Source organism: Rhinolophus sinicus, chromosome 9 (assembly GCF_057876585.1).
Source record: "Rhinolophus sinicus isolate RSI-liver-muscle chromosome 9, RSI-T2T, whole genome shotgun sequence".
NCBI lineage: Eukaryota > Metazoa > Chordata > Mammalia > Chiroptera > Rhinolophidae > Rhinolophus > Rhinolophus sinicus.
In genome coordinates, this window is record NC_142509.1 from 30,251,056 (window position 1) to 30,268,389 (window position 17,334).

At 43.5% G+C, this 17,334-nt stretch overlaps 1 protein-coding gene across 3 annotated transcripts in view; it reads right to left on the bottom strand.

Moving 5' to 3' along the window:
* FBXW8 (F-box and WD repeat domain containing 8) overlaps positions 1 to 17,334 on the bottom strand; it is a 106,830-nt gene that overhangs the window by 22,928 nt on the left and 66,568 nt on the right. For all 3 annotated transcript variants that reach the window (XM_019753955.3, XM_019753956.3, XM_074321827.2), the window contains exons 6-7: positions 15,944 to 16,140; positions 12,752 to 12,958 (exon numbers count right to left, since the gene is read on the bottom strand). In XM_019753955.3, the coding sequence (XP_019609514.2) occupies positions 12,752 to 12,958; positions 15,944 to 16,140 (404 nt within the window). The remainder of the gene's footprint in view (positions 1 to 12,751; positions 12,959 to 15,943; positions 16,141 to 17,334) is intronic.

Consider the following 17,334-nt stretch of genomic DNA (forward strand, 5'->3'; position numbering starts at 1 on the left):
GAAGATGGAAAACCATTACAGAAAAAAAGATGTGAGATGCTGAAAGGAATAATGAACAAAGATTCAGGTAAGTGTGCATAAAAGTATACAAATACTGACTATCTACCACAACAATGCTGTATTAGGGCTAAATAAATAGAGCCAACTGTATTAGTCCTTATTATTCCAAACAGTCACGTGCCCCGACTTGGGGCAATCGATGTCCCATGGCCACAAGGATGCCAGATGCAGAGGGGACCCTCTGGCATTAGTGTGGAGTGAACAGAGGCTTCCTTGGATACCTGTACCGTGTTTGGCACATAGGAGGGACTCAGTATACATTTGATGAAACAATGAACAATGCTATGCATCTCTGCCTGTATCTATCGATTACAGGCGGATGATACACCGGCCTTACAGTAAAGATATGCTCCTTGCATACAAATGAACACATTAAGTCATTGTGCTTTCCACCAACGGCAATGTATTTAGCTGTCTCAGAAGTGGGAGGTACAGTTTCATTCGGTACAGATCTTGAAGTACAAGACGAGTGATGCTCATTAAAAAAAAAAAGATACAAAAGAAAAAGACCTCCATTCTTGGAGTAGAATTTACTCATGTAAACGACGCAAGTTGCTCTTCTGACACAACATAAATATGACCTACAAAAAGGTGGTCAAAAATTTCATTACGAAAAATGCAGGGTCTGCATATAGATGGTCACATACAAAGCTAAGTGAATAGCCCCTATAAATTCACAGATGAGCTAAGATTTAAAAAAAAAACAATGAGAAAGACAGACAATTGGGGAGGGAGGGGGAGCTAGTGAGAAAAGAGTAAATCATACACAAAACAGCCAATAAAAAAATAAAAAAGCAGTTAATATACATGAATAATGGATGTCTGATTTAAAAGCAGTTTACTCCGATATGATGTAATTTTTGACAATCAGCCAGAGAGACTATTTTGTAAGTCCTTGCCAGAGATAAGTCAGAGCGTGAGGCTTGCTAACAGGCGTATCTGTGAACATGTGGAAAATGACTTTCACCACCATCCCAAAGGTGACTTTCTGTTGGCAAACAAAAACTAGCCTCTCAGGTGCACTTAGCAGCAGCAACCAGCAAGATGCAGAGCTTGAAGAAATGGACCCCTGACAAGCACAGATCCCTGAAACAGAGCACCCCCTCAGCAGTTTCCATGACATGCTTCTGGCACAGGCCACACTGAAACGCAGCACAAAGGGAGAAGCAGCCTGGGCTGCTTTCATGTTTAAGTTTTAATTGGAGTGACAAGCCCACGAGGCCAAGATATTTCAGGGATGGGACGGTGTTGCTGAGCGTCGCCAGGCGCTGGGGAGGCAAGGCCCGCGTGCGCGCCCCGCCACCACGTGCCAGTGCACCTGCAACCCCCACTGTTCCAGGACTGGACTCTGCCCGGGAAGGCACTGCCAATCACCGCAGACTGTGCCAAACTCGGGGCTTTGTGATGTGGGCAGATGTCTACAAAAGGACCAGAGCGAGGCCAAACCAACACCTATTGTGACCTAAGCCTGAAAGGAACCCAGAGAGCAGGAGTACGCTCCGGTGAAAACGCAGGCAGACACAACCCAAATCTCCCTCTCTCCCCATCCACAGCCATGGGTGCTGGAAATAATTAATAAGGGAAGGCAGGTCTGCTCGGCGCAGTGAGCAGAATACACACTCTGCTTTGCTTCGGCGACCTCTTTACACAATCTCTGTCCTAGCGCTAGAATAAGGCAAAGACGTGACCACAAAGAAATGGTTCATGGGTACATAAAATGAACAGGAAATGTTTACCGTTGGAGCATTTAGTCCAATGAAGAGATTATAATTATCATGCAAATGTGTGACTGAAAGCTGAAAATCCTTTTTATGCTCCCAACAGGCCTCATCATAATAAAGAGCATGGATAGTTTCAAGGCTCTTCACAAATATCAACGACATGTAACTAATCACAGTCCCCATGAGCAAAAAGTTATTATGAAATCTATTTTATATTGGGAGGAAGACTGAGGCTGCAAACTAGGAAATGTACTCTTTAAAATTAAAAGCATTTGGGATTATTTTAAAAACAGGAGGATTACAAATGACATGACCGTAAGGTACAGACAGCTGTGAGCCTATCACACCGGCTTGGGTATCCATTTTCTGCTGACTAGCCTGGCAACTGCTAGCCTGGCCCCAAGTTCGACTAGACAAAGGCTGTGAAGTGGGTACACAGGCAGGATGTGGCTAAAACCAAATGACCGAAACAAGTGACAGCTGATGGAGGAGAGTAAGAAATCACAGTGAACAACGGGGCCTTGGGGGGAAGGCAAAGAGTCCACCCACAGGCACCCCTTCACACCCCGAGGGCATTACGACCTGTAACAGCACGGAGGTGCTGGACCGCGCTGCACGCACAGGCTTAGCAGTGCCCTGCACGTAGAGAACACTCAGGATTAGCTCTTGGTAGCAATCGTGATATGCCTCCCACACAAATCCTGTCAGAACATCATTCCATTGGATTCTGACAACCACCAAGAGGAAGACAGACAAATACTACTGTCTACACTTCATGCATAAAGAAACTGGGGCTTCAGTGATTTTAAGTTCCTTGCCCCGAATTACACAGGTAGCAACAGGAGCTGAGGACACGCTTGGCAGAGCCCAGCTATTCTCAGTCCCGTGTCAGTGTTTGCCACCAAGGCTTCTTCCTGATTCCTGGCAGAAATGGTTATTAATAATGGCCAATGTTTACAGTGTTCTCTTTGGTGCAAACACTGCCACACGCTTCTCTCACCCGATCCCCACAATTCCATAAAGTGGGTACTATGATTTCACTCGCTTTACATATGAAGACGCAGGGGTGCAGAGAGGTCAAACCACTTACACAACCATGAAGTTCTGGAACCAGGATTCAAACCCAGGTGGGTGGGCTTCCAAGCCCGTGCTCTTTAAACCCCTACCCCGGGCTCTCGAAGTGCGGCCCCTGGACCAACAGGACCAGCAGCACTCATCACACATGCAGATTCCCGGGCCCGCCCAGGGTCCCTGAGTCAGAAGCCTGGGGCTGGGCCCGTGGAGCTGTATTTTTCTGACACCGCCGGGTGTTTGAGAACACCTGCAGTACACCTACACTGCCGCCCAAGCCAAAATTGAATTTCAGCCTTTAAAAAAGTGTTTCTCAGCTCTAAATGCTCACTTCCTGTCTCCCAACTGATGCTAATCTGGTCCAGAGTAGTGTTGGGCAGTAAGAGGCTGAAAACGTGAGCTGTGGAGTTGGGAAGAGGCTGGTCACTGAGAGCCGGGACAGCTGGGCAGGCTCCTTCCAATAAGTGGGACTCTGGATGGACCCGTCCTGAAAGGACAAGGAGAGACAGGAGGGGAGAGGAACACTACAGCTAATCAGGACTAAACGGGGCATAGTCCGGAAGCAGGGGTTCATTTTGGACGTGTGGGACTGCAGAATGGGGGCCTGACACTCCTGGTCTTAAAGGCCAGGTAGAAGGTGGGCACCAGGGCCTCACCCACAGCCCTTGGCATGCAGCCATCGCTGACAAAACCTGACATGGACCGTGAGGAGGGGCTCCAGCGGGTGGTAAGACAGCAAAGGCGGGGAAAGGGCAGCGGCAAGTGAGGGAAAGGGGCTGGAGAAGAACTATTTCCATTTCAATCTCAATATATATTTTAAAACTCCTTGTGAACGTGAGGTAAGAGTTCACAGCCCAAGGAAACGCCACAGTGCAGAGAGACACCTGGGGGCGCAGGTGGAGCCTGCGCCAGAGGTCCTCACCTAGAAAGATCCCAAGATTTCTGGGTACTGAATTCGGTCCGGGTTCAGCCAGTATCAATGGACTGTGATGGAGCAGGAGGTGAGCCGAGGCTGGAACCCAGGTCACAGCAGAGCTGCTCTCTGTGTGCGGCACACGGCAGACGCACCCTGGCCCCATCCTGCCGCCCTTTAACCTCATCCCTCCACCCGAGTCCCTTACTGTGGAATGTGAACATTCAAAGGCGGACTGGGCTGGAGTTTTCCTTCCCCATCTTCAAATCCGGATTTCCCGGTGTGTAAATTAGCACCACACTGAGAGAATGCTTAAGAGAGTGACTCTGCATCCCTTAGAATTCCGCTGCAACTCAATAATTGATAAGTTAATTATAAACCCACTGTCTAAAACAGTGCCTTCCAGGAGACTGCAGTGCTGAGTAAATTAATAAATCATAATCATTTATGTGTTGAATAAAAATCAAAAGTTCTCTACTTTGTAATGTTTCATGAGTCTAGCTTAAGGTGCTATTGTACTGCAAAACAGTAAAATATCTTCAGTATTCTGAAATTCAAACACGCGCTGGCCCTTTTCTGTGTGCCTTTCTCCTGCCCTCCCCCAAACCAACACAGGTCTCAAGTGTCTTGATATATATGTATGTATGGAAAGCCTGTAGCCTATCCTACGGTGTTACTGTCTTTACTTATAGAGCAAAGGCAAGCATTTCTAACAGCCATCCTCTTGATCTTCATTAACTGAAAAATAAACTGATTTTCAACCCTTGTAACAAACCTACTTGCTGATGTGGCATGAAGAAACCACAAGGTGAAATAAACGCTAAGACCGACTCCAAGTTCACAGTCTCCCACCGATGTGGAATGGAAATTCCATGTACATGATCAAGAAAGCCATTAGAAAAATTGGGCTGTAAATAAAATTCTAAGCTTAATTCAGAAGACAAACAAGAAAAACGGCAATGATCAGCATATATCTCAATGTAACGCTCCTGTAAGCTTGCTCGGAGCTTCAAGAACACGGATCAATGTTTTTGAAAATTAGAAAATAATACAAATGTCATTGGTACATAAAACCATGCAAGTGCGAGTGACGACCAAAGATGCTTAAGACACAGTGCCCTCTCCACAAGCCTTCGCCTCTCAAAGGCTTTCTACAAAGTGACTCAGCATTCTCATTAACTTATGGCATTCGTTCCGCAAGAAGCTAAAGTGACCCATCCCTTTCTATTCTAATTGCATTCTTTCAAAGCAGTTCTCTAGAAAATGAATCTGGTGAAGAAGCAGACTGCTATCACTACAAGTATGACGTTAGCCCACGGTACCTGTGCTCCAGCAGGCCTGGGTCACCCCGATGCTGCTTTCTGGCCCCTCTGGAAACCCCTCCTCCAGACCTGTTGCCGCTGCCTGGACTGCCCTCTTGCCCAGGCTTCCCTGATGAACTCCAACTTGCCCCCAAAGCTGGTGGAGATGGGGAGGTACTGGTGCTCAGTATCTAACAAGTACCAGCAACATACAAACCACAGGAGCTACCTTCCCCAGGTACGATCCTGTGTCCAAGTAGGGAAACCAAGGCATGTACGTAAACTTGCTGAAGGTTTATCTGACTCCAAAACCCTTGCTCAGTCCCCAGTGGTTATACTGCTCCTCTGACTGAGTGGAAAACACTTTTCTCTGTATTTACTTTCTGTAAGTGCAGCCTCCTGCGCAGGAGTGATTCGGAATCACTTAGAAATCCAAAGTACTCTTAGCTTCCACAAGCAGCAGCAGCGTTTCAAGAACTACTTCCCACAGAATCACCATCATGGTTGTACAGAAGAGAAGTGGTCGGGTCCTCAAAGGGCCCCAGGTCAGAGGTTTCTCACTGTGTTCTGAGAACCCTGAGGGCCCCAGGGGGTGCTTCAGGGTACTCCCAACATGTGAGGGGAATTTCATGTATTATGAAATCACACTAGCAATTCTATCACTTACTGACACCATTTTAATACGAACACACGTACAGAACGCATCTGAACGTTTCCCTCCTCATCTGCTTGTCCATATAATTGCTCATCACGCTAGAGTTCAGCAGGCTCACTGAGAGGGTGTCCCTATGACTTCACGTCCATCTCAGTGTGTAGAAAACCTTTTATACGGCAAGTTGCCGTTTAAGACCGCAAGGCTGTAAGCCCTGAGACAGAGGTCATGTTTGATTCCTCTCTGTTTCCCGTGCCAACCAGAACTAGCGGATAGTACTGTTCAATAAATGATCACTAACAATGACAGTAGCCTCAGCAACAAAACTGGATCCTCTGGGAGTCAGCATTGTTCAATATCCTGGAAAACTTTGGTCTCCAAGAACTCTTTTCCTAAACTACTCCAAGGAGAAAGTAAAGGTAAAACATTTTAAAGGTTTATGATGACAGTGAAAAGGAAATGAGACATTTACTTTGTGAACTTCCAATTCCAAAGTACTCATCCTGCTTGACAAAGACTAAGTTTTTAATCCTTCTCTGGAATGGAAGCTTGAACACAAGAAAAGCCGGACTGCATACTCTGGGGCAGGGATGGGGGCACGTGGTCAGAATTCACAAGCACTGTTTCTGAATCCTAAGGCTCTCCCAGACAGGTAATGAAACTCGTGATGAGCGCACGCAGCCAATCCAGAGTCTCTTCACATCCGTGTGAAGGGCTGCTTATCACAGGAGACGTGAGCCATTCCTTTCCAGCGTGATGTAAGCTGAGGCAGCAGCGTCAGGCCAGCGTCCTTGTCAAACCCATCCAGCCTTCGGGTTACTTCATTGCATCTCCCTGATTAGGATGCAGGCTGCGTGCTGCTTACTACAACCTGCCATTGGATGCCAAGCACTTCAGAACTAAATTAGGAAATGTGTCCATATACACAGGATGATGCTGAGAGCTCTAAATGGGTGTCTCTCTTCCTTTATGAGGCATGAGACTCATCGTCAACATAATGCTCTTAAATGAGACAATTCTGTCTCCTCACCCTCTGAGAGCAAAATTTAATTCAGGGAGCAAAAGAATTAATAAAGATGATACATTATCATAAATATGTTTTCATGGGTGGAAGTATTTTTGACAGATTCAGGAATTATGAGACATAGAAACAAATATTAAAGGAATGTTTGGGCACAAAGGGACACATTAACAGAATTGACTCAGATTTTCGTACTGCGCATGGTGAAGAGATAAGGCCAGAGAAATTGCCTGAACACTGGTTTTCTTTTATAGTCATATGCCACTTAGCAATGCCTACCTTTAAGCTCATTTAAGCCACTGATATCTGAGAACCCAGGAAGGCAGCAGCAAAACTTAAGAATCCACGTTCATCTAAAAGTAAAAGACCTCTGAGTGGCCCTTTTCACCACATACCCCTTGCCCAGCAAGACACAGGAACTGATGACACAGCACCAATTTCCTGCGCAGTCATTTCTGCCAGCAGTAAGCATGGCCTTTAGGAGATTTCCTTAGAGAAGAAGCAGCAGAGCGATGGATTCCTCAACCCACTTGAGATGCCCTCAGCTACCCAGCAGCCTCCCATCCGGGAGCCTCACATGGTGGAACAGCTCAACACAACAGGTAAACGTTTAAACCGTCTAAGCCCTTCATCAAAAATTCCAGGAACATGGATGATGGACAGAAGCCCAAAGGTCACGTGTCCTAACTCATTTTACAGAAAAGAGGCAGGTCAGCTTACTGTCTTACTAGAACCATCGCTGCTCCCTCAAATGGTACCAAAAAAGCCAAGAAAGGCCACATATCAGTGTGTGTTGCAGCTCTTTCCTCCCTAACAGTGGCCTAAGAGGGCTATCAGCCCCACTGGACTGGTTGTACGTAAAGCCATGTGATTCAAAACGAATAGTCTTCCATCCTGAAAGCAGAGAGCAGAGCTACAAAAATATCTAATGAAGAGCAGGACCAGACAAATCTCTGTACGTTCCTTCTGGCCTCATTCTGTTCTGCTCTTTCTGTAAAACCGGCGAGAGAAAAGATGCGAAGGAACTGCTAGGGGAGTGGGGTGCACTGCCATCTGCCACTTCCTGAGGGTTCCGTCTCCAGAGGGCGACAGCTGTCAGAATTACCAAGGCACAGACTCCTTTGACCCAGAAGGTCCACGCTGAGGAACTAACCCTACAAATACATTCACGTGGACTGAACGCCGTGCACAAGCGCAAAAGACCGCAAGCCATCTACCACCCATCACCAGGGGGCTGGCCGGATTAATGACAGTACCTCCAGAAGGTGCAACATCATCAAGCCACAAAAAGCAGAACAAAAAACCCAAAAAGCAAAAACAACAACCAAACACTATAAAGTTCTTTATTATATCATAAGAAATGGTGAAATAATCTTCAAGCAATTGTTGCAGGAAAACGCAAGGTACAGCACAATAATGTGGTATTTCCCTATTTATACTTTTTAAAAAGAGGGGCGTGAGGGCATGTATGGCTAATTTGCTTACATATGCATAAAATACGTCTGGAAGGATCCACAAAAAACTGAGGACATTGATTTGGCTGCAGGAAAAGAAACTGGGTGGCAGGTTGAAAGGGGCGGTCCTGCTGCACACCCTCCCTTTCGTATCTTTATATTTCTGAATCAGGTAAACGCATTACCTAGTCAAAATACACTCATTTAAAAAGATGTTTAAAGAGCTGATCTTTTAACAAAGACTGAAAATAGGTCATAGCCATTTTTTCCCTATGACTTTAGTTGGCCAAAGAAAATGCTGGCAAATCCAAGTGTGCCCTTAATTCTGACCTCTGAAATTCAAAAGCCCCTGTGCCGTAAGCAAACCAGATGTACCAGAGCACTAACTCTCTCTCATCCTTCCTACCTGAGCTGGGAATGATTAAACCAGCTGTATTCACAAGCCTTTTTTCTTAGGCTAAATGGATACGTTTTCACTGTCACTTAATTTCATTTCCTTAGAAAACTGTTTATTAACAGAGTTAGGTTCCTTGACAAGTACCAGTTTGTTGAAATCTGTGTGTACTGCTGTTTGATGCTGCAATGCCAGGAACACAACTGGCGCTCTGTAACTCTCTGCGATAAACACGTGAGGGCTGGCTCGCTGGATATATGAATGGATGACTCTGAACCACTATTATTTGATGCTCAAACAGCTGTGGACTTATAAAATGCTAACACAATCATCATATGATGCAAAGATATCTCCAACGAAACAAAATAACACCTCTGGAATACGTCTACAGGTTAAAGAAATATCAGTTCCTGACCAAAATTTATTCTGTTTATCACCATTTGGACTTCGCTGTCTGCTTTTATCATAGTGAATCCATAACGGACTGCAGCTAAACCCCAGTTCTGTATCAGGGACAAACGAAGATAAACCAAACTCTCTGTTCTCATAAAAGCTTCATCTGATTCCGAGTGATACAGGCCAGAGGCACAGACACAGAGCCCCATGTGTACGCAGCTCCAGGCAAACTCTACCGCTAATAGTCTCACACCAACCTAATAAAATGTGCTGGGAAGAGTGCTGCCAGGCCCAAACACAGACAGCACCAAAATAAGGCATTCATTAGCGAAGTGACACTGAGCGCCACACATGAGACTATCTGGGAATTAAGACGTTACAGGACAGCAGGATGACATGGCTTAATTCACACAGAAATGTTACCTGACAATTACATTTCTTAAAAATCCAGGTTTTTCCGAGGAAGCAGGAAATCCATTACCCATAATCATATGCCTCTGCACAAATAAGGAAAGTTTCACGGTAAAGCCTGACCTCCTTCCTGTCCGAGTGGGTGGCTTTGTGCTGAAGAAACATCTCAATGCAAAGTTATTACCAGCGCTACTAACAGCAACCAGCCACCCACCCAAAACAAGTGTTTGGAGGTTTGCTTATACTCACAAAGGATTGGGATGACGAAATGCTCGATTTCAGAGGGATACTTAAACACATTCTTGTAGTAAAGGTACTTCCACCCTTAATTTTAAAATACCAATGAAAAATATCGGTAACAAGTTATTTGAGGAACTATAAACTTTTAAAAATGAATTTTCATAAAATTAAGGCATTAATCAGCTGATGCTTATAATTAATTAGATTGGAAATTTCCAGAGGCATCCAAAAAAGTACCTATTTACATCAGTATCTAAAGGATGCTCCCAGTTTAATTTTGTGCTGAACTATCCCTTTAACTGGTTTCTCAAATGTATCTACTACGATTTTATCAAAATATTCAATTGCACAGAAATAAATCCACTCACATAAGTCAAAGAGAACTAGAACCTGCCAGATAAAAAATTTATTGAAAATATGAAAAATTTAAACCAGGCTAGTATTAAATATATCTATCACCTCCCTATACTGAGAACTTGAGAAATAAATGAGATAACCCAAACTTGAAAGCATAATGGATGAAAAATTAGAAAGCAAATACAAAGTCTTTCTTCTCTCAACAAATGAGCTCACCAGGGATTGGAAAAGAAAGGTTTTTCAAAGCCCGAGAAAGGAAACTGCCTTAGGAAACCAACTGCTGTCCCCTTCCTCCACTTCCCCGGGAGACAAAACACAGGAGTTATATCATCACAGACTTTCAGCTAACATATGCTAAAAAGGCCCCAACAAAACAGGCCCACCAAGCACAAAGGGTGTCCCTTCTCACACGGAGATTACAGCATTACAGCGAGCCACACAGATTTTCTACTGCTTTATCTATCTTCCTGGCTGAAGAGTACATCATTGGAATCCAGGATGCTTCAACTCTTTGATTACTTACTAAGTTGTAAAACCAGTGAACGCCGACATAAATGAGATCTGACCTGACAGGTGACTATATATTAGGGAAAACACGACGTAAAAATCACAACCAGAGGCCAGAATCGAGCTGCGAGTGGCAGAGATAACAGGACCCACACAGTGATGGTTAACTCGCACATTCGTGCCCGGCATTCTGCTTCAAGCTTTACGTGCACATTTTCATTTAATCCTACAATTCTGTGAAGTGGGTACTGTTATGACCCCTCCTTTTACAAATGAGGAAACAGGTGTGAAGAGGTTCAGCAACCTGCTTAAGGTCACACGGGGTGGTAGGCGGTAGGGCTGAGAGTGGAACGTGTGCGCCCAGAGCCTGGCTGCTCTCCAGTTCACACTACTGCTGTGTGGAGAAGGCCCTCCTCCCTTAGGAGCCACCGGGTCAGAGAAGTTTCTTCCCAGGGATTACACCACTGTCAGCGGGGTCAAGAGCAGGCAAATGGGAGGGAAAACAAAACAAAACTTTATCCCTCCCTCGCCCGATTCCACTGGAACAGAGAGTCCCATAAATCCGCTTTAAGACATTTAATACTATGTACCTGGCCGACAGTCTGGCTAGTAAAATGCTAGGTAGTGATAAAATTTAGCTATCATGCAAAGAATTTCAATTAAAACCTTGTCTCCTTGCTTCTGGCTCAGAGTATCAGAGGCACTTTAATGCAATGTTGGTGAGAACGTTAATTTTGATACGACCTTTTTTGAGGGCAATTTGGCAACGTCCGTCAACATATTAAGTGCACATACCCTCTGACCAAGCAACATAATTGCTAGGAATGGATCCCAGAGATACATTTTGCAAGTTGCAACATTCATTTTAGCATTGTCTATAATAGCTCAAACACTGGAAGCAATCTAAGTGCGCACCAGTGAGGGGATTGGTTAAACACTAAGCGCACGCTGGAATCCTAGGAAGAGGGAGCTTGGTACGCACCAACATGGACTGATCTCCAAGGTACACAAAGTGTGATCAAATATTACAGTGAATGTTCAAATTAAAAAATAATTATTACAGTAAAAGACACATTGCCATTAATCCCCCTCCCTTCGAACACACTTATCCCATCCTTCGTGCCACTTTCGGAAGCAGTTCTGGAAGTCCTCTTTTGTGAGTATCTTTAGTTGCGCTGTCATTGCTGCCTCGATGTCCTGAATCATTTTGACTTTGGGGAAGAGTCAGAAGTCGCACGGTGCCAGATACGGTGAATAAGGTGGATGAGGAGACATCATGTTTTTATTTGACAGAAATGGCCATATACCAGAAGTGATGAATGACACGAGACTTTCCGTTGTGATCAACAAATACGGTGACTGCGGCTGCCAAGTGCCATCCAACGGAAAGGCAGGGATATTCAATACAGGAACCAGTGCATCAAACCTTAGTAACAGTGTATGACAAGTTTTAACTTGTTCAGTGCAGTAAGTTGGTGTGAGCTATAGTTGAGAGAAGGTGTGTTTTAAAGTGTGCCATAAATCATCCTCAATCATGACAACACTCCATGTCACACATCGCTTCTGGTACAGCAATTTCTGTCAAATAAAAACATTATTCTGTGTCCTCATCCACCTTATTCACTGGATCTGGCACCATGTGACCTCTGGCTCTTCCCCAAAGTCAAAATGACCATGAAAGGTAAACGTTTTGAATCGATTCAGGACATCGAGGCAGCCATGACAGCGCAACTAAAGACATTCATGAAAGAGGACTTCCAGAACTGCTTCAGACAGTGGCAACAATGATGGGATAAGTGGGTTCAAAGTGAGAGGGATTAATGACAATGTGTCTTTTACTGTAATACATTTTTTTTATTTAAACATTGACCGTATTGTTTGATAACACCTCATATTACTAAATAAAAATGTTGGGTACAGAATAGTATGTAGACTATTATCTCATTTCTACAAAGGTATGTTTTTAAGTGTATAAATGTACCTATATATGCATTCAATTTTTCTAGATGGAGACCTAAAAACTATTAACCGTTTCTTCTGTGGAGTGGGGCTGGGGGAAAGAAGGAGAAAGGGAACAATTACTTTTTCATTTTATACCTTTTGAAGTGCTTGCATTTTTATACCATGCTAAATATATATTTTCTGAATATGTCTTAAAAATATATCAGAGAGCTTTACGTTTTTAATTGGCTTCTAAAAAATAAAAATTGATATTCTTTTTTTTGTTAATTGCACATCTTGCTTTTTTTGTACCTTGTTTCCTTCGTACACCCATCCCAGGCTCTTCACTCCAAAAGCAGCCTGGTTGGCTGAGACATCCAGACAGGTGACAGGCTGGCCGTAGACGTAATGGAGGGTTCTGGCAGAGTCGTCAGCTTTTAGCAGGTATACCAGATCTCCAGCAGTGGCCACTGCCACAGGGTACCTTCCGGTATCCGGAACTATTTCAAGGTAGTCAACCTGGTAAAGGATAAGACTTGTTTAGTCCTTCAGGCCCCAACTGCAACTCATCCTGACTTGGTCAAAACATATACAGTTGCTCCTACACATCAGTGAAAAGACCAGCAACGCCCCAGAAAAAGACAGGCAAAGGGGCAGTTCACAGGAAGTGAAACACAGCTCCTACACAAGTAAAAAGATGCTCATCGTAAAAGAAACACAATACAATGGCAGTAAGAGGAATATAAAGTAAAAATTCACCGAGATACCATTCTCACCTGTCCTATCAGTAAAGAGAAAATAGTCTGGTAAGATAACTGGGCTGCAAGTGATGGGGAACAACCACATGTGTGGATCCCACTATGGTTGGTGGGATGTAATCGGCCCAACTTCTATAAAGGGAAATCTGGCAACACTTTTCACAATGTCAATGCACGTACACTCTGACTCAGCAAGTCACTTCTTGGAACTGAAAATAAACTCACATTTATGCAAAACGACTATGTGCAAGGTTATTTGCTGTAGCACTATTTTGTCATAGCTAAAAACTGGAAAAACCTAAACGTGAGTTACCAAGGGACTGATTAAATAACTTACAGTACATCTATGTACTGGAATACCTCGCAGTCACAGTAAAAAGCATGAAGACGTTCTTTACAAACTGATACAAATGGGCTTATCTCTAAGGTAACTACAGAGGGAAAAGCAAGGAAGGAAGGTAATGGGATCCACACTGTGCTAACGCGTATAAAGGTGGGCAGAGGAAGTGTGTGATGTACGTGGCTTGTATGTGCATCAATCTTCTAACAATGGCTGCCTTCAAAGAGGGAAGGGAGTCGTGGGATGAGATAGAAGTGAGATTTCTCACCATAAACCTAACTGAGATTTTAAAATTTTGAACCATGAGGGTGTAATAATATATACATATATATATATATATTTTTTTTTTACCAGAAACTGCATAAAATTCACTCAGTTCCAAACGAGCAAAACTCACACTTTAACATTTGTGCAAATACCAACGTGTTTTCAAAAGGTTCAAAGGATCTGAGTTCTCTGCTCTCTCCTGGTTTCAATGTCGGGGAGAGTCGGCAGGCCACCACCAATAGCACTTTTATACCACGCAGTACTCCTGACAGCAATATTGTTACCACTTTCTCTACACCACATGCATACGAGGAGTTCCGTTCAAGAACAATTTGCTTTTCTAGATCCATAAGTGGCACATTTCCCCCGAGTACAGTTTACAACTGGTTTTCACCTCCTGGAGTAAGTTCTGAGCACGCTGTGTGATTATGAAAATCTACGGTGTCACAGGACAGCACTGCCCTGACAATAAGCCCAATGAGTTCAAAAGCCCAAAGCCTGTGCTGTGCAGAGGAGCTTCCGAAAGCAAACATCCGGGTGACGCTGCTCATCCTCGGGCCCAGCAGTGTGAGTGGGGGACCCACATCCACAGCCGAGGGCCCATCAGAAAGGATGGATGTTCCAGGCTAATGTGACAAACACGGGACACTGCCACTGTGATTCAGGGAGCCTGTCTGCAGAAGACAAGGGGCCAGCTCTCGGGGCCGGGTGGGGGTCGCCGCTCCAGTGTCAGTGTATTCAGTGGTAACCCCTTGTCCAGGGGGAGAAACAATACAGAAAAAGTGTTATAACACATGCCTCCACTAGTGGTTGCTTGCTTCCTCTCTCTAGTCTAAAACTCATTTCTTATTTTCCTAAAATCGACATCCTCGGCCTAGCCATTAATTTCATCTTAATGTTGGCATTTGGACAGACTGAGAGGCTCAGATTGACAGTGGCTGTGCCATTTGCTGGGAGCTGTAAACCTACAACGAAAAGCTTCTAGTCTGAGCCAGGATGTCCCCTTATTGCCAAGGCAGGATTTACATTTTATAGCAGGACTCACATCTTAAGTAATTGCCTGAGTTCATATAATTACCGCTGGTCTACAGTGTTCTTTAGTCGGAGACCAGAAAATAAGCACTATGGTAGTTTTGAAAACAAACAAATACGGTACTTTCACATTTTTCTAATAAAACCCAAGATGGGCTAATAGCCTCAGGCGGCTGTGGAGGAACACTAAACCCAAACTGCAGAAATCTGATCGTTAAAGGGACAAGAAGCTTATGGAGGTGAAGCAGTGACACCCTGGCTTTTTAGGTATTCAATTCTAACAAGATTTCTACCAGGAGGAAAAGGGACAGGAAGAGCATTTGTTCCAAAGTCAGGCCATTAATTCATTATTCGATGTTGGCTCTTCTGTTCACACTCCAAAATCAAGTTTGTTTAAATTAAATTCAAATTCAGCACAGACAGATTTGAGCGCTTCCTTCTTACCACCAAATCGTCTCTTCCCATACAAATGTAGATGCTCACGTACAACTGAATTCAGAAAGAGGCTCTCTGTAAAGATCTCTTAAGGTCAGGTCAGCTTCACACGTGACAACCTAGAACACGGCTACCCAATTATCACTGACTTAATCTACTTTCGCTCAGGAGTTACCCTTAATTCCAGGTGAGAAAATCTTGGGATGAAGAAAGTTGAGGATGGAAACCTTCCTTCCCATATGGACCGGGATGATACCGCTGAACTCATTTTCACGTCAGCTGACCTGGGGTTTCCAGGGGTGAATGTTCCGTTAACGGGAAAGAGGCTGAGGCCCACGGCGATGAGAAACTCTAGCCCTGAAGTCAGCCCTGGGGTTTGAGTCACTCCTTAGCTCTGAGACTGGGACAGGCCCATTCACTGCTATAAGTTTCCACTGGTAAACAGGGAACACGACAGTACCTCTTTCGCGAGGCTGTAGTGAGATTTAGGGATGTGAGGCCCACAGGAAGCCCTGACGAAATGGGAGCTGCCAATATTTTGTTGTTGGGAATATGGAGGAATAGGCTCTCTCTTTAATTGTTGGTAGGAATGTAAACTAATTCACCTACTTGTTTATGTTAGACCCAGAGGTGCTAAGAATGAAGAATAAAATGACGAGACTGAAAGCTCACCAGTTTCTGAACTTCAAATTCTGCAGCTATCTGCAAACAGCCCTTCTCGTTGGGGTGCAGCATTACAACATCAAAAGCAGAAGCTGTGGCAACAGTTGCACCTTCGCGGCTGAGGGCCAGTGCCTGTATTCTCGCATCATGCTCAAAGCGATGGATAGGATACTTTCCAGTCCTTAGATCCCAAATATTAAGAACTCCTATGTAGGAAATACAATGCAGGTAACAATTTTAAATTCACGTCAATATGCACAATTATAAAATAACTGTTCAATGTAACGAAAATTAAAAGATAAATGATAAAATGTTTAAAAAAATATTTGCATCACATAAAACAAAAGGCTAATTTCCATAATATATAAAGGGCTTCTAAGATTCAATAAAGAAAAAAAAGCAACTGAAAAGTGAGCAAAGGACATGAGTATGCTGTTCACAGAAGAAGACATACAACTGACATATAAACAAAAGAAAAAATGTAAAAATTCACTCACAATTAGAAAACTACAAATAAAAATTATAATGCAATACGATTTTTTTAATCAAACTGACAAACAAAAATTTCATAAAATATTTCGTTGTTGAGAGTATGGAGAAATAGACTCTCTCTCTTTAAATTGTTGGTAGGAATGTAAACTAATTCCCCTACTCTAAAGGTAATTTGATAATATTTAGCAAATTAGAAATGTATATAGGATAGTCACTGTAATGTTTTTAATTTGTCAAAAGATTGGAAGTTACCTAAATGTCCATCAACAGAGAACTGCTTAAATAACGCTACCTAGAACGTTTGGAATTTAAATAAAATGAGCAGTTAGAAAAGAGAGTCAATAAACAAGCTGTATGAAATGATCACCAAAATATATTGTTAAATGAAAAACTAAAGGACAAAATAGTGGTATATAGTACGCTACACTACTTTTGTGTTTTAAAATTTTAAACACACACACACACACACAAATGGAATCTCCTGGAAGGATACACAAGAAACTGTCAATAGTGACTAGCCTCTACGGAAAGAAATCATAAGATAGGAACAAGTAGGAGGGAAATTAACTGTATACAGCTCCTTGTACATTCTGACATGTTTTCCAGAAATTACCTTTACCAAAAAGATACATTTTTTTAAAAATGTTTTTATGAGAGAGACCTAACAAAAATGGGAGTACGTATGTTTGTCGCTGAGTAGTTTTAACACATGGAGTTCTTAACTCATTCTTCTATCTGTGCATTCATTCGTGCAACAAATAATCACTGAGCATTTGTTCTAGGCCTGGCACTGTTCTTCTAGACGCTAGCAATACGTGAAAACGGCCCTAACGCACCCTCCAAGTGGTTCTTGTAAGTACTGTACATCCTTCCTCACCAGCACCCTCTTGCAGCCCCAGCTGGCAGTG